The 24,768-nt window shown below is 39.4% G+C and overlaps 1 protein-coding gene across 3 annotated transcripts in view; it reads right to left on the bottom strand.

The window, feature by feature from the left end:
• LOC126184572 (isochorismatase domain-containing protein 1-like) overlaps positions 1 to 22,052 on the bottom strand; it is a 32,773-nt gene extending 10,721 nt beyond the window's left edge. For all 3 annotated transcript variants that reach the window (XR_007536845.1, XM_049927003.1, XM_049927002.1), the window contains exons 1-3: positions 21,673 to 22,052; positions 18,953 to 19,162; positions 1,757 to 1,873 (exon numbers count right to left, since the gene is read on the bottom strand). Coding sequence is in view for 2 of the 3 variants with exons in the window: in XM_049927003.1 (XP_049782960.1) it covers positions 1,757 to 1,873; positions 18,953 to 19,162; positions 21,673 to 21,882 (537 nt within the window). In the remaining variant the exon portion in view is untranslated. The remainder of the gene's footprint in view (positions 1 to 1,756; positions 1,874 to 18,952; positions 19,163 to 21,672) is intronic.
• Between the last annotated feature and the right edge of the window lie 2,716 nt (positions 22,053 to 24,768).

Genomic DNA, 24,768 nt, shown 5'->3' with positions numbered 1-24,768 from the left:
ACTGCTAAAAGGCCAGAAAAATATTCAAATAAAAATCTGTTTCATCTCTATGGTTCTGAACAACTCCAACAAATTTTGTCCTACCTATCACCTCAACATGCTGTAACTGAAACTTCCTGGCAGATTAAAACTGTGTGCTGGACAGGGACTCGAACTCTGGACCTTCACCTTTTGCGTGCAAGTGCTATATTGACTGAGCTACCCAAGCACGACTCACAACCCACCCTCACAACTTCACTTCCACCATTATATCAATGTAATTTTGTTTGTGTTTTTTCTCCCACATTTTTTAATTGTTTCAGATTATGAGCCATACAAGAAATGGAGTGCGGAGCTTTTCCTTTGATAGGCATTGTCTTATTGACTGAGCTATCCAGGTACGACTCATGACTTGACCTCATAGCTTCACTTCTGCCATTGTCTCTCTCCTGCTTTCCAGATTTCATAGAAGCTGTCCTGCATACCTTGCTGGACTAGAAAACATGAGAGAAAGGATCTTGCAGAGAAATGGCTTAGCCATAGTGTTTATATAAGTGGTATGCAAAGATTCATCCATCAACAAACTTAAGTCATTCAGCAACTCTTGAAGTAGGTATATACAGTTACAGGCTAAGACTTAAAACGATGCCCATACATTATTTATTTCAATCTCAGGAAGACAAAAAATCTGTATAATGGCAGATCGGACATGTAAGAATGATCCACGAGTGTGCAGATTCAGTATTGTTGTATGCTTGTAAGGTCACAGTAGAACAAGATTTTCACTGTGCAGCAGAGTGTGTGCTGATATGAAACTTCCTGGCAGATTAAAACTTTGTGCAGGACCGAGAGTCGAACTCGGGACCTTTGCCTTTCGCGGGCAAGTGCTCTACCAACTGAGCTACCCAAGCACGATTCACGCCCCGTCCTCACAGACGAGCTACTGGCAGAAGTAAAGCTGTGAGGACGGGGCGTGAGACATGCTTGGGTAGCTCAGTTGGTAGAGCACTTGCCCGTGAAAGGCAAAGGTCCTGAGTTCGACTCTCGGTCCGGCACACAGTTTTAATCTGCCAGGAAATTTCAAGGTCACAGTGGTGAAACAAGTTTCCACACAGTCCATCTTTGGCAACTGCTTCATTCTTCACAATTCTTTTCAAAAGATTAGGATTAGTAAACAACTATTTTGCCCCACTCCATTCTCTTTCAAATTTTGGTGACTGTGCAGTTTGGTCAAAAAAAGAGGTTGCTCAAGTACCACACATGATGCACATATCAAACTATGTTGTTTCTCATCTGCATTAAGCTATATATCTAAGAAAACACATTTGGCAGGAAAGAATGCAGTCTAATACCAGGCAAGTTCAAAATACATGAGTGACTTTTTGTGTCTGGGTCAAATCATTCAAGACGCTGTTTTTACACTCAGATTGACATCAGCTCAGAACTAAACCATTTTTCTGTTTTTCTATCATTCAAAAAAATTAAAATGGTGATTATTAAATTGCTTATGTCACAGCTAAGTAGTTGATTATAAACAATTCAGAACAAACAAACAAAAACAACCCCCCCCCCCCACACACACACACACACACACACACAAATGGGGGGAGGAGAGGGGGAGGGAGGAGGAGGATGAAGAGGAGGAGGGGGGAGGGGGGAGGGGGAGAGGAGGGGGGGAGGGAGATTTCCTAAATGACACTTCAGTATTTATAAAGTATTTACTTGAAAAGTGCAAAGATGATGCTATTTTAATAGCATTTTAATAGATGCTACTTACATGAAGAGCCAGGAAACGATCTTCTTGTGACCGTGACGATGTACAGTCAGCGACAACATGCACCTGCATACCATGGGCTAGTAACTCTGCTGCTGTCTGTTCCACACAAACATGAGCCTATAACATTGAACAACAAAAAATGACTTCATTTCTTAAATACGACATGTATGTCACACAAGGTATCTTTTTAAACATTTCTTGGACAAATCTCTAATTTTTATTTAATGTAAGTATAATAATGAAGTACTTAACGACAAGATGTTTTTTCTAGAATTTCAAAATAAACTTAACGGCAGAAAATACAGTTTATAAAAATTATGACAACTGAGATGATGCAGACAATAACACATTTACATAAATGAAATCAATAAATTACAAATATTACGTATGTGGTGACTGTTGATGATAAGCAAGAAAAACTTACATGCATGTCTGAAAGGATAGATACTACTGATGATCCACAGCTGTATGAAGGAAAGCTAGGAAAATGCATTCTATTACTTTTGAAGCATTTTCTTCTCTAATGTCCTACATGGAAAACTGTTGTACCTTCTGTTGAAAACTGTGATTTAAGTAAATGGCTTCTCCCACAAAAAATAATGTAGCATGTGATAATTTCATTTTAGTAGAAATAAATCCTGACACCACTAAGCTGATAAGAGCCAAAGGGACAGCTTCCAGGAGGATTAATACTAATCACTGTTATCACTCTGAAAGCTGTAGCATGCAGCATGGTGCACACACTCAACAACAGAATATAATAATAATAAATATTTTCTCTATTTTTCAGCCAGTTTCTGTTTAGAGTAAGCAAGCACAGACTGAACAAATTATAAATAATTCCAAGTTGACTCACCTAATATTCTGCATCTGTCATGAACCCTTCCATGCATTAAATGAAAAAAGTAAATGCAAGGCTGTTTCGGTGATTTATTATTATGTCTTCTCACCACTGATATTTCTCTGCTAAATTGTCAGGACCTAACAGAAACAATGGACTTCCTTACTCATCTCCCATTACAATGATATCAGATTCAGTCTACAAAATCGCAACTTATATTATCAGGGATTTCTGTTGCCATACCTACAACCAGCAGTTGCTCCACAAGACCGGTGTATTGTGGCTACTTTTCACTCCCTGTAGAGATTTTTCCCCCTCTTTACTCCCTGTTAATGGCAATGAGTTCATCAGAATTAAATACACGTCACACAAAACACCTACACAAATGCCTGTTACATACAAAAAAAAACCTTTTACATGCAATAAAGAAATGCACTCTGCAAAAGAGGCAATTTTTCTCAAGATTTTTCTAATAACAGGTAAGGGAAAAGAAACACTGGCACAATGTGTTTGTTCTACATTTTATCTTGTTTGCATACAGTAGCAGTTTTTGCTTGGATATGACCTGATATAACATTCATAAGTAATTTTCCCATTTATTACAACTCTATAAGGCATGAAATCCAAACTTACAAAATTCTTTGAAAATAACTTTAAAAGTTCTAAGCATGCATACATAAATACAGTCTCTTCTGATTTTAGTTACACTGATTATTTTATGGCAGAGAGAAATCTTAAATTTCATCTCCTAATCTACAGGCAATACATAAACACCAGAACAGAGACATACATTCTACATAACGTATAGGCACTGATATCCATCTTTCAATAAGAAAATAGATAATATATAATCAGAACATGCTTGCTCCCAATGAGATTACAATTCCAAAATGAGAAATATATTGATCTCTATGTCATTTTATTATAAGAACACAAAAGTTAAGAGCTCACTCATTATGAGCACCTTAACCATTCTCCCACATAATTCTCTTTCTTTATCAAACAAATGCAACCCCCCCGCCCCATCCTTCCTTTTCCCATTAACATTCCACAATGCTTTTTCCTACAGCTTAAGGATTCATTTTTCTATTCAGTTCCTTAATTTCCCTTTTTTTCCTTCCGAAATTCATTCAGCTTACTAAATAATGTAGTAACAGCATTTATACTCATTCTTGTGAAAATTTCAACATACTGAAGAGATAATCAAAGAAGCCTAATATCTGTGCCAAACAATACTGACAGCAGTAAAAAAACACTATTCATTTTAAACAATAATGTAACCTTGTTGTGAAAACTAGGACTTCCTTGAATCTTCACAATCTGCAACAACAGCCACTATACAGAATGTCATTTAACTGAAGAGTCTGCTCTGGGATACAGCCTGTCGGAATCCTTTTATCATGTTACATCCAATCAGTAAGAAGTCTGATGTCATGTTGCAGGAGAAGCAATATTTGCACAAAGTTTTGTATCTTACATAATGTGACTGAAAAATGGTAAAATATTCCACTACAGTCTGCATGTCTCTTTTGATCAGTTTTAGACAGCCATTATTCATTATAACAGTAAATGGAACCCTTCCTGGAATGCTTCTCATGATCTACAATGGAGTAGAATGGTTTATGGTGTTTAGCAACCCATACTCTCTTTATGTTCTCTTAAACTATTCTGCAACACTTTACTATTGCTACCTGAAAGTCAGTAATACAAACAGCAATTGGTTGGCATTCAAAACTCCATACAAACATGTATCTGTGTTTGTAAATGCCAAGCAGCAATCCTTACTTCACCCAAACACAAGATTCTTTTGATGGTCTGAAAACGGTGTGACAGTTTCTCCAAACAGCATGGTTAATAATGTTCGTCCATGTTAAAACACAGTCAAGTCAATTTATCTACCTCAGCACACACCTTGGTGGATTCCTTCTGGGCACTACCACAGTTTAGCCAGTGGAGTCAGATGGGAAGGTAGTCCTCGGTATAGTCATCATCTAATGGGGAGGTGTGGAGGGCCACATCAAGAGGTCAGTGGAAACCTCTTCATTTGATAGATATATGGAACACATATGTTCATGTCTAGATATTTTGGTGGTAAATGGGACAGTCAAGAAACATAACGTACTATTTATCAGAAATGGTCAAATCACCTTTATTCCCTTCATTCTTAATTTATCCACTGTGTGTGTGTGTGTGTGTGTGTGTGTGTGTGTGTGTGTGTTCCAAATATTTAATCCACACTGTTTTCACAAGGATGCTAATAATCTCGCATTGAGTGTTTTCAGACCCCCAACCCCCATACTCTTATCTGTATAAAATAAAAAGCTGTCTCAGCAGCCAACTGCTCCAACTTCTCCAACTTGCTAATGACAAGTTGTTGAGGCAGGGTTGGAGAAGAAACAGAAAACTGTAGAGCTGTAGACAAATAATGAGCACTGAACTGGACTCTCATGTTGATTGCCCTTAAAATATTCCTGTTCACATATGTCAGACTAAACTTCACCAACGTTACACCTGCAAGAAGAATGGGATGGGAAGGACCACATGGATATAGCCAGGTGCTCCATTGGTGGAGCTGTCTCACAACAGTGTCACTCCATGTAGTGTTGTATGTCTTTGGCTTATCAAAAAGTTATTCATATACATGCTTGTTTTATAGCCACCTTCAATTGGATCAGATTGTTGACAGTGGATTGATACCTACTGAAATCAAACAAAGACCAGCTAAGAAGCTGCCTGATCACTAGTGTCCACAACAAACAATCGCTGACATTAGCTCCAGGGTCTTACACAACTCATGAGCCTATGATGGTGATACTTCTTTAACAACTAAGGCATTCAGTCTTTCTCTAGTTTGAGGAGAGGAACCAAAATTGTCTCCCACCACAAGTTGGAAAACTGTCCTGTCTTCAATATTGAATTAAAACTTTAAATGAGTATTTCCTCTGATTCTTTTCACAAGTGTCACAACATATTGTACTGGGTCCAGCTGTGATAAGATACAGAAGCCCTAGTCAGTCCACTCACCCACAACTATTTACTGCACAATGATGTTTTAATACATATGAGCTAGGAAAAGGGCCAATTTTGCAATATATTCAATGAAAAGTCTGATACAAATTTTGTCAGTGACTAGTGCCTTCTTTGCTTTGAGCAGTCTTACTTGTTTTTCCAATGACTGGTTAGCTTATTCCAGAACAGAAGTCTTCAGTTTCAACACCAGACCAATCCACAAGAGGTTCAATGGAAGGTTTGGGTTAATTTGTCAACTTTATGAGTGACCAGAACTAGGATTTTCTGATAGATCTCTCACCATCTGACTGTAGAAATTACTGTAGCCTTTATGCATAGCCTTTCTTATTGGCACACAAACTGACGCCAAGTTTTCTCTATTACTTTCTCTATATTCTCTTTAGTAGTAAAGTTGTAGTAGTCTCTGTTTCATTCTCCAAATGTTACCACAAAAACAATGTGGATGCCATCTATTATCACCAAGTATGTATTTAGCTAAACCAGGCTGTTAAAGCTGGAGTGGCCCCCCAGACAGCTGTAGGCAGTGGTTGGCATGGACAGGCAAGTAGCTGATGTGGGGCAGCCAGATTGGGGCTAACACTACCTTTTCTGACCTTAAGTCTTTGTAAAACCATTAAGGTTACTCATCTACATCCATACTCCGCAAGCCACCTGACGGTGTGTGGCAGAGGGTGGCAGAGGGTACTTTGAGTACCTCTATCAGTTCTACATTCTATTACAGTCTCGTATTGTTCGTGGAAAGAAAGATTGTTGGTATGCCTCTGTGTGGGCTCTAATCTCTCTGATTTTATCCTCATGGTCTCTTTGCGAGGTATACATAGGAGGGAGCAATATACTGCTCGACTCCTTGGTGAAGGTATGTTCTCGAAACTTCAACAAAAGTCCATACCGAGCTACTGAGCGTCTCTCCTGCAGAGTCTTCCACTGGAGTTTATCTATAATCTCCATAATGCTTTCGCAATTACTAAATGATCCTGTAACAAGGCACGCTGCTCTCCGTTGGATCTTCTCTATCTCTTCTATCAATCCTATCTGGTACGGATCCCACACTGGTGAGCAATATTCAAGCAGTGGGCGAACAAGTGTACTGTAACCTAATTCCTTTGTTTTCGGATTGCATTTCCTTAGGATTCTTCCAATGAATCTCAGTCTGGCATCTGCTTTACCGACGATCAACTTTATATGATCATTCCATTTTAAATCACTCCTAATGCCTACTCCCAGATAATTTATGGAATTAACTGCTTCCAGTTGCTGACCTGCTATATTGTAGCTAAATGACAAAGGATCTTTCTTTCTATGTATTCACAGCACATTACACTTGTCTACATTGAGATTCAATTGCCATTCCCTGCACCATGCGCCGATTCATTGCAGATCCTCCTGCATTTCGGTACAATTTTCCATTGTTACAACCTCTCAATATACCACAGCATCATCCGCAAAAAGCCTCAGTGAACTTCCGATGTTATCCACAAGGTCATTTATGTATATCGTGAATAGCAATGGTCCTACAACACTCCCCTGCGGCACACCTAAAGTAACTCTTACTTTGGAAGACTTCTCTCCATGGAGAATGACATGCTGCATTCTGTTACCTAGGAACTCTTCAATCCAATCACCCAATTGGTCTGATAGTCCATATGCTCTTAGTTTGTTCATTAAACGACTGTGGGAGAACTGTATCGAATGCCTTGTGGAATACAAGAAACACGGCATCCACTTGGGAACCCGTGTCTATGGCCCTCTGAGTGTTGTGGACAAATAGCGCGATCTGGGTTTCACACGATCGTCTTTTTCGAAACCCATGTTGATTCCTACAGAGTAGATTTCTAGTCTTCAGAAAAGTCATTATACTCGAACATAATGTGTGTTACAAAATTCCCTACAACTGATCGACGTTAGAGATATAGGCCTATAGTTCTGCACATCTGTTCGACGTCCCTTCTTGAAAATGGGTATGACCTGTGCCCTTTTCCAATCTTTTGGAACGCTACGCTCTTCTGGGGCCCCAGGGTACACCACTGCAAGAAGGGGGCAAGTTCCTTTGTGTACTCAATGTAAAATCGAACTGGTATCCCATCAGGTCCAGTGGCCTGTCCTCTTTTGAGTGATTTTAATTGTTTTTCTATCCCCCTGTCATCTTTATCGATATCTACCATTTTGTGATCTGTGCGAGAATCTAGAGAAGGAACTGCAGTGCAGTCTTCCTCTGTGAAACAGCTTTGGAAAAAGACATTTAGTATTTTGGCCTTTAGTCTGCCATCCTCTGTTTAAGTATCATTTTGGTCACAGAATGTCCAGATATTTTGTTTTGATCCACCTACCGCTTTGACATAAGACCAAAATTTCGTAGGATTTTCTGCCAAGTCAGTACATAGAACTTTACTTTCGAATTCATTGAATGCCTCTCGCATAGCCCTCCTCACACTACATTTTGCTTCGCGTAATTTTTGTTTGTCTGCAAGGCTTTGACTATGTTTATGTTTGCCCTCCCTCATTGGTGCCACTCTCAAGAAGATCATGTGTGTTTGTATCCAGGAGATCTAAAACATTTCTTTCACCTGTGGTCTGTCAGGAAAATTAAAGCAGTTGTGTAACAGTAGAACTTTGTAAGACTGTCCTTGCCTATAATAAACAGTTTTCCCAGCCCATACAGAGCATATAAGAGTCAACACAAAATACTACTTTTTGATCATTGCATGGCCTTTTAGCTTCTATTGCCTTTGCACAGGGAATATCTTTTCTAATTTTCAAACCTTTTATCATCCTTGTCTCAGAGTAAACTTTGCAGTCTCTCTGTGTGACTGTCTCGGTCCAATATGCTATTTGCTTGTCAACACCAGTCACGTGTGCCACATATCCCAAGATGATGATGATTATTTCATATACTGCATTATTTACTATCTGCCCACACTCTTTCATCCTTTTGATACCACATGGCTCACTTCCCTTTTACAGGTACCCAATAACATTGGCATGGATCGTTACTTGGAGTGTTTGTTCTCACATTTGTTGATTCTTTCACCTTTGGTAACAATTTGTAAGTGTATAAAATGTCAGGTTGTACCATGATTTAAAGTCCACAGTAAAAGGTACATCCACATATAACTGGCTGGATAAATCAGATCAGAGGTTGGAGGAAGGCAAGGGCATTTCTCATCCAAACAGGAGCACAGCTAGTAAAGACTTTGATGCTCAAACTAGCAATGAGGCTCAAAACAGCTTTACTTTTTTCCTAATACCAATCCTTTCCTAGCTCTAACCATATGTCAATGTCCCACATCATTCTCTCAGTCATCTTTCAATGATTACATGCCTTCCATTATAAAACCAAAGCCCTACCTTATATCTCCAATTGCCAAGGGCACTAACAATGTCACATTAGTAAGACAAAGGTGCTACGAAACCAGGCAATCCATATAAAAGCAGAGTAATTGTCTAAAACCTATTACCTCTTTAAGGTGAGTACGTATGGCGGAATTGGTAAAAAAGTGACATTTTCGGATTATTATCTCTTATTAATATTTGATCTCTCCTGAATAATTTGATGCATTATTTGTTAAAAAATTCCATTGGAAGTGTAGTTTTTATCATTTCAAAGTTAATAGTGTGTGTGTAAAATTATCTGGTCGTTCTGCACTGACTTGCCTAAGTATCTCTATCTCTTGAACTATTCAATCTAGAAGGCTGTGGTTTTCAGCTATTTATTCCTTGAAATCATGTTAATGTTCGTGTTAAGAGGTTGGATGCACTGTGTAAACAGAAATGGCGGTATAGCACATGCATTTTGTTTATTTACTTTGTGGTTGTCATGTTTCATAAGTTTTGAACTGAAAACATAGTGGTTTGGTGTGTTGTTATACGCTCTTATACTTCTTTTCAACATGACGAAAAGAAAGGGTTGTTTTAAAAAGCGACGTTTCCATGGAAATCAGCATATCACAAAATCTGAATCCAGTGTTGATCCTGAAATAGATTTTTCACAGACCCGTGATAAGGACATGCCTACTAGTGCTTCGAAGAGGAAACTTGGAGACCATGAGGATTTATTTATTGGCAAAGATTAAAATAGTTTAGGTTATGTTCTTTTAGATTTGAGTGTGTTAGGACAATTTTTGCAAGATCCTGTGTCATGTAAGGTTTGTGGTGGGCAAATTAGCATCTCTGAGGACTCATCTGCAAGGACTGGACTGGCTAACAAACATGATATTCAGTGCGAAGTTTGCAAGCTCTCAACATCATTTTGGACTTCTGAAAAGTGCAAGAATAACTTGTTTGAGAGAAATGTTAGATTCCTGTATGGAATGAGGTGCATTGGGAAAGGATTGACTGCAGCTGAAGTATTATGTGCAATGCTGAACTTGTCAAACCCACCAACCAGATCAAGTAAGTACACAGAAGTAATTGGTGAATGTGTCAAATCTGTTGCTTCTATGAAAGCTGCTGCAAAAGAAGCAGTACAATTAAATAACACAACAGACTTGTCTGTGGCAGTTGATGGCACATGGAAGAAGAGAGGTCACACATCAAAAAATGCAGTTGCAACTGTCACTAGTGTTGACACAGGTAAAGTTTTAGACATTGAAGTGCAAACTAAATACTGCCATCAGTGTAAATGAGTTGATGAAACAAGTGAAAGCCATAAAACAAATTGTGCTAAGAATTATGAGGGAACTAGTGGAGCTATGGAGGCTACTGCAGTTGATGATGATGTTTGGTTTGTGGGGCGCTCAACTGCGCGGTTATCAGCGCCTGTACAATTACCCAATCTTTGCTCAGTCCAATTTCGCCACTTTCCTGGATGATGATGAAATGATGAGGACAACACAAACACCCAGTCATCTCGAGGCAGGTGAAAATCCCTGACCCCGCCGGGAATCGAACCCGGGACCCCGTGCTCGGGAAGCGAGAACGCTACCGCGAGACCACGAGCGGCGGACGGCTACTGCAGTTGTTTCTATGTTCAGACGTTCACAACAGGAGAGAGGTGTGTGTTAGACTGAGTACTTGGGGGATGGTGATTCAAAAGCTTACAAATCAGTAGTGGAAAGCCAACCTTATGGTAATAAGCAGATTGTTAAGATCGAACGTGTGGGCCACATTCAAAAATGGATGGGAACACGTCTCCGAAAATTGAAGCAGACAAAAGGAAAAGAGAAGTTATCAGATGGAAAGACTCTAAACGGTAAAGGAAGACTCACAGACAAAAACATTGATGAACTCCAGCATTATTATGGAATGGCAATAAGAAACAATACACATGACCTACAAGGGATGAAACGAGCAGTGTGGGCTACATTCTTCCACAAATCTTCCACTGATGATACACCTATACACGGTCTTTGTCCACCTGGTGCTGATTCATGGTGCAAGTACCGCAAAGCTCAGGCAGCGGGTAGCGAGGAACAATTTAGGCACAAAAATAGCATACCATCTGCAGTGATGGAAGCTATTAAACCAATATATAGAGAATTAGCTCATCCTGACATTCTTTCCAAATGTCTCCATGGTCGAACACAAAACCCGAATGAGTCTTTCAATAATGTAATTTGGACCCGCACACCAAAAAATGTCTTTGTAGGAAGGAAAACTCTATGCTTGAGTGTTTGTGATGCTGTGATAACATTTAATGATGGTATAAAGGGAAGAATTGGGGTACTAGAGGAACTTGGTATCACTCCAGGTGCCAACACACTGCAAGCCTTTCAGCGAATGGATCGACTTAGGATCATGAAAGCCCAGCGTGCAGCAGAGGAAATGACTAAAGAAGCAAGAGGCAGGAAAAGAAGGAAGCTTCTAGGTTTGCAGGATAGTCAAGAACAGGATCCAGATAATGCTGATTATGGGTCTGGCTGTTTCTAGAAGCTGGCATGCCTCCATGTGTAAGTTAATATCAAATAAAATGTTTGAACTTGATTTGCCGGAAATGACATTTTTAAAATTATTTGACCCATTATCTCAAGGGCTATTACAGATACATATCTCTAATTTTACACTATGTTACCAGTTAGTATACTGCAGCCACTTAACCTCAAAAAACATCTCTACCTCTAACAGTTTTTTACTTGCAGAAGAAAAAGTGGACTTTTAAAAGAAAACATTGAACAAAATTTTTAAAAAATCATAACTAGCTAATTATTTCTCTGTACATTTCGGTTCTGGTTCAGTAATCAGAAAAGGAGTGATACTATATATTCAGATCTCTATCTGTCACAGGTTCTGAGATAATGGGTCATCAATATTGCAAATTTAACACTGTGGGAATAGGACGTACGTACTCCCCTTAACCCTGCAAAACATTTTTTTTCTGTCACGCCACAGCATATAACACTATTTTTTATGGTTCATCTAAATTTTTATAATTTTTTGCTTTAAAATTTTCGCATATTGGTACTATATTTTCTGTATATGTAAAGTCAGTGTGCTATACTGGAGGTTGAAGTTCTTTGTATAGTATGTGAGTAATGTACGTAAAATACTATGTAAATTGTTTATTATGTTAAATAATTTTCTGATGACATTTTGTATTTAAAAATATTTGTAAGTATACACTGGTCATGTTGATGTTGGGTTGGGTTGTTTTGGGGAAGGAGACCAGACAGCGAGGTCATCGGTCTCATCGGATTAGGGAAGGATGGGGAAGGAAGTTGGCCGTGCCCTTTCAAAGGAACCATCCCGGCATTTGCCTGGAGCAATTTAGGGAAATCACGGAAAACCTAAATTAGGATGGCCGGACGCGGGATTGAACCGTCGTCCTCCCGAATGCGAGTCCAGTGTCTAACCACTGCGCCACCTCGCTCGGTGTTCATGTTGATGTAAATTTGACAATTTTAGGAAATGCTTAGGAACAATTTAAGAAATAGGTGTTGTGTAAAAGCCAGTGTGCTTTTGTTTGAAACGAAAATGGGGAGTGGAAAAGGTGCAAGGGTGAATTGGCACACTACCTAGAGCAAGTGTAGGGAGTAAGTCACACAGTCTGTAGACAGCAGTGATTGAGGCAACACCCTTGTGGAACAGGAGAAGCTTTGTCTGCAAGTTTGCACAAAAATGCATTGGATGAAGACTGCAAATGGCTTATGGCATAGTTTTCTGTAGGTAAAATTGAACGATGCCAAGAAGAGAAATTGAGCCCATACAGTAAGATACTTTCAGGCTGTACTGTGGGTAGTGTATTTTTTTTTTTTTTTTTTGAACCATTAATTTAAACTGTGTTTTATTAGTGAACAATCATTCTTGAACTTTAAAGAAAATGGTTCACCCTGTTATTTCATCCTAATCACACACCTGTATAGGCTTCCTTCCTGGTGTTTGATTAATCCAAGTACCCTGTTTTACAGACTTATAAAGTTTACATTGTTTACGTGTAAATAATGAGATATATGTGTGAGGGACTCAGTTCTGTTGTAATGAAATTACGCCTCAGTAGTGGAAGAGTGCAAATTGAGTAGAGTGAATTTAAATGTAATTTTGCATCATAAAGTTAAAGAGTTCACAAATATTCATTTACATTGTTTACGTGTAAATAATGAGATATATGTGTGAGGGACTCAGTCCTGTTGTAATGAAATTACGCCTCAGTAGTGGAAGAGTGTAAATTGAGTAGAGTGAATTTAAATGTAATTTTGCATCATAAAGTTAAAGAGTTCACAAATATTTTCATCTTGAGCAACAGTTACACAAAAGTTGTCTTAGTTGTTTCACTGAAAGGTATAATGAAAATTTTAGTTAGAGTAATATATGTCCATGCTTTAGTACATTACAGAGAAATAAAGTCAAACTATCTTGTTTTAAAAGTTTTCTTAACTATTGCAAGTGTTAAAGCAAAAGTTTGCTTATGTAAAATTCAGAGTGAATCAAAATAACTAGAATCTGTTAATTGACTATACAGAGTTAGTTAACAGAGTAATAGCTTTTAAAAGTAAATTCCAGAACAAAAGAGGTTTCCCAGGAGTGAAATGTTCAGTATAAAATGCATGTGCTTTAGTATCTAAGTATTTTAGTATTTAAGTTTGTTGGTTCTGCAAACTGCTTTTCTAAAGGTCCCCCCTGGCCAAATCTTTTTTAGCTGCCTTGAAGTTATCTACTGGGCTTTTTCTCTTTTAAAAACATAATGTATACGGGTGTAGTAGTCAAATAATTCCAGTTTCTGCATCAACATTGTTTATGTGGAGTAATATTTATTTGAAGAAGCAACTTAAGCAGTAGTAAGAAAGTAGGCAAAATTCATACTCGTGCTTTTCCAATACTTCACTGTTTCATTGCCAGGATAGGCTGGCTACCATTAGCATATATTTTAAACCACTAAATGAACTTGGAACTGCGTTGTCCTAGCTTAAATATAATACTATTTATACTGTGTTTCTTTCTAACTGCTAGGTAAGACATTAGGAAAAGAAGTGAATAGTCTGATTTACTTATCTATTCGACACAACACACAGTCAAATCCTGTAAAAATGGTAACTCTATTGATTAGCTTTTCCTATTAAGAGGACAATCCTCCCATAATGTACTTTATTTGGAAACTAAACTAAATTTAGTAAGAGGGTTAAACGTGGAAACATAGAGACAGCGTTTTCTATTATTTAGGCAAAACCATACTAAATTACAGTAGTAGTGGTAGGGTTATAAGCAACTGTGGATGTGTAGTGTTCTGGTAGAAGAAATCCTGTTCTACGACTACGTGATCATTCTACAATCAATTTCTTACAAAATTTATTAATTCAAAATCACTACATTGAACACTGATTTTTCTCTGTGTACCAGATACCATATAATTAGCAAACCTTATAAATTCCAAAAGCTATCACTCCTACTTTCCATTAGATAGAACAGCTTTCCCCTTCTTTGGAGGAAAATCCACTGGTTTGAACATTCCATACTCTTATTATAGGATTATTGTATCCATGTGTCATCAACCATTAGACATCATCATGTATTACCTTAAACTAGGGTTGAATACATTCAAAAACTGGTGAGAAAGGGCCCCAAACTTCCTCATTTGGTGCACTGTGTATAATTAACAGCAATGGTGTCTTGCTGACAAAGACTTCAAGAATTCATACACAGCTATTCAAGTGAGACATTATATTATAATAACAATAACAATGTGAGTGATGTTTCTGTTAGCTGAGTGGTGGGGACTAGGTGTCACCAAATTGCAGTCGTTTCTCTGGCTCCATATACTCACAGTATGTTCCCTTTTTCATAGACACATGCACAACAACATCAGGCACATTATGTTGTATGAAGAGGGGAATACATTTGACATACATGAGTGATATTTTTATGGAATAGAAGCCTTGTGTCTGTTATGCACAGGGAAGCTGCAAGCCATGTAGCAACAGAGCAGAGAAATATACTGAGGGATTTTATATCATCAACTGGACCTCTAAAGAAAAAGCTTACAGTAAAAGCAGCATAGCTTCAATAATTTTTAAAGTGATTCTTATTTTTTTAATACAGATGTTTAACTTTTGCATAATAATCAAAAAGCATTACATTTCAGACATTTTTATATGTGTGCAATCTGTCAAGGAATTTTACAGGATTCATTCAGTCTAAAAATGTCTGCCTCACATCTTATAGTCTCAAAATATAGCATGATAATGAACTGGTTTACTGGTCATACTGGTAATTATTACAATACTAACAATGCAGCCCGGCTTCGCACAACCAGATGACTTGAATGGCGCAGCATACTTTGTTTGGGGGCCATGAATAAAATTCAGAGAACAATATTAAGTAAGCAAATATCATCCCTTTCATATAGCTTAAGCCTTGTAAGAGCGCATGTCAATAAAGTTGTCTCAAGGCATGAATGTTATGTGTTCCTTATTGAATTGACATTTGGGGTGACATCTCATGGCAGTGATGGGAGTACATCATGTCGGAAATAATATGTTTACAACCTATTCAAATATTGTATGAGAATTGTGTGTGTGTTCAGAATGTATTGGAGGGTGGTTGACATGGCACAAATAAAAGAAGAAAGTAAACATGATCTACATGTTCAGTTCATGTTAAAGCATTCCTCTTGTGAAGCATAATACAGACTGTGAAGCATTATTGAGACTCATTGGCGCATTTCTTTTTCCTAGATTCTTTATAGCCAACTTCTTCGCCATGCCAGGCAAAAAATCGTATCCACTTCTAGGTTTGATTCAAGGAAAGCAGAAAGCTGAAAGGCGAGTTGTCTACTGAAGGAACATACTGGATGTGAATAAAACAAAAATGCTGCAGTAGTTTTTTCAGAAAATATTTTACTTGAAGCATAAAAAAATAAAGACTCCATATGTTTTGGATTCACATTATTTTTTGCTATGCAACTGTTCTCAAATGGTTGCAGGGAAACTATTGGTTAAAAATATCTGATTATTTCAAATCTCACATCACATGATGAGGTGGTCCTCTTTTCATTATTGGTCACATTTATTAGAACACTTAAAAGTTGGGTAAATGACTGCCCATTGTTCAAAATATTTGCAGTGAATTAAGAACGCAAATTGTAGTTGCTAATGTGAGGGAAGCAGAAACTGGCTGGCTGAAATTGTCAACATATTTCAAAATGTGTCAATAGCAAAGATTCATTTATCAGTATTCCACATAATTTGAATGTGTCCAATCATATAATATATTCCACCCCACTATGCAGAGAATCATGTTTGCATGCATGAGGGTTGGAACTCAAATAGTGGCAACTATTTATTCACAACCGATACAAAAGAGTTACATGTTTGCACCTGTTACTGTCCTTCAAAGTAGTCACCAGCGTGGTGCAGAGCCCGTTGCCAGTGCTGTGGAAGGCGTAGTATACCATTAGCAGAGCCTGTTCTGTTGATGGTGTGAATGGAGCGGTCTACTGCGTATCGAATCTCTGGAACAGTTCTGAAGCGAATGCCACAAAGTGGTTCCTTCATCTTCAGAATAAAATCAAAGTCACAAGGACTTAAGTCTGGGGAGTATGATGGATGGTGCAGTACTTCCCAGTCCCATCGACCAAACAGAGCATTGCGCAGAAAGTGTCGCCGCTTCTTTAGCACAGCGGGTCGCAGGTGATGCTCCAAAAACGAACAATAATACTGTGCATTGACGGTCTGCTGTGGAGGAACGTAATGCGCTAGGATAACACCATCACCATCATACACGAGACTCACCATAACTTTAGACTGCTCCATTGACACCATCAACGGAACAGGCTCTGCTAAAGGTATACTATGCCTTCCACATCGCTGGTAACGGGTTGTACACAGCACTGGTGACTACTTTGAAGGACAATAACAGGTGCAAACATGTAACTCTTTTGTATCGGTTGTGAATGAATAGTTTCCTATATTTAAGTTCCAACCTTCATATGTTCGACTCAAGGAAAGGAGAAAGCTGAATGTTGAAGTCATATACCGCTCTGCTGTATAACTTACTTTATACAAACAAAGTAAAACTGCATCCCATGCTGGGGTTTATTTTGTGCATAAAGAGTTGAAAACCACAGGTCTTGGACTTGCATGTTATTTTTGCTTTGCAATTGTTCTGGTACAGTTGCAATCAACAGGATGACACTTAGATGACTTGCTTGTCCCTAACCAGTTATCCAGCCCGGAAAAGGGGAACTAAAGTGTAACATGGAATCCAAGATACACTTAGTTTTTGGCGAATCTCCACATGATTTGAGAGGTTAATGCTAGGTTAAAAGAGAGAGTGAAAAAAAGTGAGCCAGCCTTCCAGTTTCCAACCAGACATTTTACCTTTAGACCACTACACCAAATTGAAATTGTGTCACACTTTCAAAACTCTCAAGTAACTGCTCCTCTCTTGAATTATGGCAGCTGCTCGCTAGTTGGCAATGGCATTGCTTTCACAATGAAACTATAGCTCATCATAGCTCAGACAATGTGTATGAAATATTTATAAATTACATATAACAACTTTCCTCATGAATCAGTGCATCCATTAGTCAGTTCCTGAGATTGGTCTGCACGTACAGACGGGCATGAGGAGGCGACTTTAATTTATGTGCGAGTTGTGTTCTTTGGCAGCTACATACTGGCAGAGTTGTCGTTCTCAGTCGTGGTAGCAGTGCTGAGAGGCTTCAGCTAGTAGGGCTTTTAACGTCAGTCACATTCTTTTGAATGTTTTCCAGAGCCCCAAAATGAGGTACTTTTAAGATATTTTTCAATTCCAGGAAAAGAAAACAAGACACTGATTCAGAGCAGGTTATTTTATTTTATTTTTTTGAGGGGGGTGGGGGAATCAGGGGGACAACAGGAATGCCTTTTGAGGTTAAAAATTCCACGATGGAAGTGGCTGGGTAACATGGGGTGTTGTCATAATGCAGCATCCACTTGTCTGCATGTCCAAAGCTTCAGTCAAAATATGATGTACTGTGAAAGTGTTTACGTTTAACAGGTCACCCATTATCATTGTTAAATGTTGGTCTGATCTCACAAGAGCACACGTTTGACATATTTGAAGCTGACGGTCTCCCTGAGTGAGGTTTATCTTCATTGTGTTCTCGGCCTTCTAAAGCTGACTTGTGCCTGCAAAAAACTTGTGCTTTTGACAAGGAATATTCCCCATATGAATATTTCAACATTTCAAAGGTCACACTCGCAATTCTGTGAGTTTAGCACACAACTTGATGGCATGACATTGCTCTAAATTCCACTGTTCCATTTTTGTAATACACAACAAAAACACAACTTCACTGATGTCGCTCTCAAAAATGGTGTGATGGCTTTATGGAGCCGAAACTCGGACTGAGCATCTGAAGGGATGAACATGCCGGTCTACACACACAGTACAGCACTGCCAACTCACTCACAGTGCTGTCAGTCTCATTACTTTTCTCACACACCTTACATATAGAGTGTTCAATACTAAGCATCCGAGTGCTCTTATTTCAAAGAATTAGCAGAAGGAAAGGTGGTCTTTGGGTTCTTTACACCTGTAGCAATTTTGGTCATCCATTGATCCATACTAAAACTTTGCTATCACATTGAAATTGTTTTAAAAGCTAGATGGAAGGTCTCCAAAATTACCTGTACATCACATCTTTCTGAATGCAAAGCTCTCTGGCTCATTATGCTGAATTTATTTATGGAAATACAAACTTAAATGTTACAAAGTGATTACTAAAAGATATTTGTTTTGAGTGAAGCCTTGTATGGATTCGAAAAAGATGGAGGTAAGTGTGTATTCTGTATATAAAATGTGTACAAAAACATGATAAAGTTCTGATTTTAAACAAATAAATATCATATATTCATGAACAGGAAAGGAGCACACTATCATCTAAAATCGCATTAAATAAAATATGATGAAATTACCTCCACGCCAAAAAGTACAATAGCTTTCACAGCTCCTTTGCAAATTTCCTGCATAGCTTGAGTAACTACTGGAGTTATCATACTGAATTTCGTTTTTTCTTCCACAAGATATGCATGGCTGATATCTAGCTCAGATACAGTGCGTCCCAAGCCCTTTGGGTACTGCTCAGTCACTATCAAAGGTATATTCAATATTTTTGCTGTTTTCACCTATCAAAAAGAAATGCAATGGTACAAAAACATTAACTTACATAATCTACATACACTATGTGATCAAATGTATCCAGGCACCTGGCTGAAAATGACTTACAAGTTGGTGGCACCCTCCATCAGTAACGCTGGAATTCAATATGGTGTTGGCCCACCCTTAGCCTTGATGACAGCTTCCACTCTCGCAGGCATATGTTCAATCAGGTGCAGGAAAGTTTCTTGGGGAATGGCAGCCCATTCTTCATGGAGAGCAGCACTGAGGAGAGGTATTGATGTTGGTTGGTGAGGCCTGGCACGAACTCGACGTTCCAAAACATTCCAAAGGTGTTCTACAGGATTCAGGTCACGACTCTGTGCAGGCCAGTACATTACAGGGATGTTATTCTCATGTAACCACTCCACCAGAGGCCATGTATTATGAACATGGTGCTTGATCATGTTGAAAGATGCAATCGCCATCCCCGAATTGCTCTTCAACAGTGGGAAGCAAGAAGGTGCTTAAAACAACAATGTAGGCCTGTGCTGTGATAGTACCCCCTCCATGAAAAACACGACCACGCCATAACAACACCAGCTTAAAATTTTACTGTTGGCACTACACAACTCTGGCAGATGACATTCAACGGGCATTCACCATACCCACACCCTGCCATCGGATCGCCACATTGTGTACTGTGATTCATCACTCCACACAACATTTTTCCACTGTTCAGTCATCCAATGTTTACACTCCTTACACGAAACGAGGTGTCGTTTGGCATTTACCGGCGTGATGTGTGGATTATGAGCAGCTGCTTGACCATGAAATCCAAGTTTTCTCACCTCCTGCCTACCTGTCATAGTACTTGCAGTGGACCCTTATGCAGTTTGGAATTCCTGTGTGATGATCTGAATAAATGTCTGCCTGTTACACATTATGACCCTCTTCAACTGTTGGCAGTCTCTGTTAGTCAACAGATGAGGTCGGCCTGTACATTTTTGTGCTGTACGTATCCCTTCACGTTTCCATTTCACTATCACATCGGAAACAGTGGACCTCGGGATGCTTAGGAGTGTGGAAATCTTGCATACCGACGTACGACACAAGTGACACCCAATCACCCGTGAGTTCCATGGAGTGTCCCATTCTGCTCTCTCATGATGTCTAATGACTACTGAGATCGCTAATTTGGAGTACCTGACAGTAGGTGGCAGTACAATGCAGCTAATACGAAAAACTTATGTTTTTGGGGTGTCCGGATACTTTTGATTACATAGTATATGTCATAGTTGCAGTAAAATCAGTAATAGACTAACCACAGTGTACTAAGAGGTATTAAAATATCAAGCAATTGAAAGATGTTTCTCAGAACTACATTGAGGCTTTAAAACCTTAAACATGTCAAAAACAGTCAATGACATTTGATAAATGGATAACTTCCAAACATCCACTGAAAGAGACCATGATACCTGCCATTAAATTACATTAAAGAAACACTGACAGCATGTAATTTTGGTTAAAAGGCAACTTGCCCTCTTCCAGCCTCCCTTGCTTTCATACACATTCATTCTCAGACAAACAAAGCCTAGGTTGTTTGTATAGTCTTTATCTTAAATGTGGTGTTAACATAGCAATAATACCTAAACAAAGATGGACAACATTTCAAGGCATATGGCTGGGTGTTTTCTTACAAAGTGCCAACCTGAGAAAATATTATACATCTTCCCTACTAAACTAAATAAAAGTCAGGCATAACACAAAATCTGAAACTGTGCAGATGATTTATGAATAAAGGAAGAGTGAAAAACACAGAGATGTAACAGAGGTATCACAGCATGGTCATGATCCTGAAGTTATCTGTGGTCAAGTGGAAGGAATTTGATGACAACTGTGAAGACACCACAGACACTGTTTATAATACTTTCGACTGAATGGTGATATGCCTGTGTTGATTTACATATATCAATAGGTGTAACTGAAATTCAGTGTGGCCTGATTACATCGACAAAAAGGAAATTGTCTAGAGATGAATAAAAGAGTGAATACCATTGGTACTATTATAGTAAGGGTATCCACAATATACGAATATATCAGCGGATCCTACCGCTTCGAGCGTGCGTAACATGGCTAATCTTACCGCTCAGATCTATGAATTCGCTGCAAGAATTTCTAGGTGCCTTTTAAACATCTGCTATAAAATCATTCAATGTCTGCGACGGTAATTTTTCAGTACCGTATGAATTCTGAGTCAATGGGTCACGGCTTTCAGTAGTGTAAACAAAATTATGAAGTCTACACCGGTTTTTTCGTAATCACAAATATCTGTATCCATACTCTGCAAGCAACTGTGAAGTCCGATGTAGAGGGTACCGTACTTCACAATCTTCACATTTTATCAGTGACTACAGACTACATGTTTTCTCTTCGTGGGTTTAACAATCACACCTACAGTTTCAAGCAATCTCCATTTTAAGTTTAACAAACTAAAATTTAATACCTGACAATCACAGACAAGATAAGATCACATTACCATTTTATCAGCCACGCTGATAACCGCGTCGTAATATGCAATGACACCTCTAAATTTTTCCTGTACATCACACATGAAAAATGCGGTATGATCTTCAGACAACTGGCCATTAATTCTCAAACTGGCCATCTCAGAATACAAAAATGCTTGTGCTTTGTTGCAACACCCTCCACACAACAAACGACGCAACGCACTGAACAGTTGTTGCATATATCACTGATTTTTAGTTTCACCCAGCCACAGACATACATTACATACAACCAACAAGTAGAAATATCTCTGGAACGAGCATTCGGCACATGCTAGATTGATAGCAGTGACACTTCTCCATCACCTCACGACGACGTATTCATGCCTAGTTTAGTAGTTTCTATCGTCGAGGTTGTTTATTTTTTTCTATTTTTTTTTCCGAGCTCCATGGATCCTTGATCGAGTGTATCGCTAGGATGTCGATCGACCTCGATTTTGGTATCGAATCTGAGCGCGGTGAGGCATCCATTGTCCCGTGTCCCGTAGCACGAGCTCGCTTCTCGTATACTTACTACCGTAAATTAATGATCCTTAGAAATAATGTGACTCGTTCTGGTTATTAATACCTACTTACTTTCAAGCATACAAAGGTAGCTAACGAGACTATGTTCATTTCAGAAATGCTGTTTGCGAATGCGCAATCATTGTGTATGCCTCATTAGGGCCGGTTGTACAATCTTCTTTTAGTTACTGGTTCAGCTCTATACTCGGCATAGCGTGAGAAATGCATTGTACGAACCCAGAATACCGCGTGACCGGAGAATACACTTGGGATAACTTAACAGGCGATTTCTGGCTGGTTAACAAACTTGACCGGGGAATAAGTTTCCAAGATGGCAGGAATAGTGACACATGCAGTCGCAGACAGCGATCGCTGGATTTTGGATGAAGCGTTCATGAGAATGAGGCAGGAAAAGAAAATGAGACGACGCGGATTCCCAATTTATATCCAAATTTCGCTTATCAAAGGAAGCCATCTTCGTCTTTTCACTCTTGTACATGAGATACTGAAGCATATGACTGATAGGTGATACTATTTCTCTGTTTTCTAAAATAATACTGTTTATTTGTAGTAACAGGCATTTGATTTCAGTACTTTGCTAATTCCGTTGTGTTATTTATGTAAATTAGACACATTAAAATGACTATTCCTGCCAAAATAATCTTATTTATCTGACATGTGTTTAAATTCCTTCCATGGTGGAAGGACTGTTTCGTTTTATTTAGCAGTGCTGAATGGCGAACCTGTGAGTGTCGCTGCTTACATATCAGTCATGCAGTGAGCTCACTTCACAGTCGCACCCACGCACCTTGTTCAGGACATAGACTATGGTGACGGCGTGTTAAAGAAAATTGATAAGTGCACTTACTGAAAATGTATTTATTCTGTCAAATGAGTCAAAGAACAAGTGACAAAAATGAAATCAGCTTGTAATATCCATCAACTGCCAGTTGCAATAACTGTCTTTGCATAACAGTTCCACTCGAACACAGATCCCGGAGGGTGTACATTCCTTGGTGACGAGTGTGTCATCCAGTTGCGTGTGCACATGAGAGCAGTGGACATGTGTCTGCAATGAAATGAGCCTTTTTTTCGTGATAGTGGGGTGGTGTGTATTTTGTGACAAAGCGAATGCGGAAACAAACAGAGAGCCGAAAACAAACTTCTGTATGCGCCTGTGGGAAATTATATTAAGCTCGACCCATGAGATCTGTGAAGTTGAAGTTACAGACTCTCGAAAAACGTCTCTGTATTGTACTGCGGCTCAATTCGTACTGCCATTGTTTCTTTTCTGCCCCGTGTCTGTGCGCGCCACACATTCCCACCATTTTGCCTATCAGCAGACATGCATACCAACGAGTATCAGATGAAGCTAACTTCTGCCGGCCGTGAGCGGCTCTGGATAATTCATGCATTTTTGTGGCACGTTTGGAGAGCAGAGCTCGGAAGCTGCAAGAAAGTGCAGGCATTCAACTTGTGTGACGGATGTTTGGGTTTAATGTGCTTCGTTGTGACGTCATTATGAGCGCAGTGGAGACAGGGTGATCAACGGTAATGGTGGTGGTGCATGATGACAGCGGGCGGGTGCATGGTCGACCTGTTCTCACGCATCAGGCTGGTGACAGTAGTGGCAGGAACAGCCCTGGCTGTGAGTTGTATGAAAAGATGTCATCTCCAAAAAAAATGCTTATAATAAAAGGTAATGACATAAAGCATTCACAAGTTTCTCTGTTCAAAGTTCACAGACGTACTTGGTCGCAGAAGCACAGAATGGAATTCAGTCCAGACTTGATGCTTTGGCACAGCAGAGGTACTGAGATCATGCAAAATGTCTGTATTCGCACGAGTAAGATTTGGTCGCATGAACATGGTTCCCGAACTGTGACAGACAAGCCCAGTGGCAAGGAGGGAGATGTCTGGAGCTCGACGGGAAAGGACACAGAAATCCAATGCAGAAGTTAATCTGGCATCAACACTCGACAGGGCGGAGGCACAGGGACGTGAACACGAGTCCAGGATCTGTGACGAACAAGCAGCCAGTTACATGGGAGATGGTTTCCAGAGCTCGACTGGAGATGATGCGCTGATGACACAGCTCACTGGAGATGGGTGTCTACAGCATGTGATGACTGGGAGGTTGTTATGACACAGCACAGGTATCTGAAGCAGATGCAGTAGCCAGAGCATGTGATGTAGTCTGCTGGCAGCTGAGGTAGGGGTGGCCTGCGTGCTTGTGGTGAGTGCAGAATGGGCAGCTGTGCCAGCTGGCTGGGCAAAGCGAAGGGGGGCTGCAACACATTTGACAGTGCAATGATAGCTGGTGGTATGTGCACGTCATTGCCTGTTGAAATGTTGCCTAAAATTTTATGGGCAGACCCAGGAACGGGCACTAGCTTGAGCTGTAGGCCACTGGAGATGTCGTGCAGAGGCTGTCCAGTTGTTCACCATTGTCCTGTTCTTGGGCAATGTCCTCGAAGTTCACATGAGGAGAGATAATGGCACAAGCACAGGACAAGCAGTCAGCAGTGATGCTGGCGATTCTGGAAATATGATGGATGTCCATG

Source organism: Schistocerca cancellata, chromosome 4 (assembly GCF_023864275.1).
Source record: "Schistocerca cancellata isolate TAMUIC-IGC-003103 chromosome 4, iqSchCanc2.1, whole genome shotgun sequence".
Taxonomy (NCBI): domain Eukaryota; kingdom Metazoa; phylum Arthropoda; class Insecta; order Orthoptera; family Acrididae; genus Schistocerca; species Schistocerca cancellata.
Note: the sequence above shows the minus strand (reverse complement) of the source record. Positions and strands in the feature narration are given on the sequence as shown.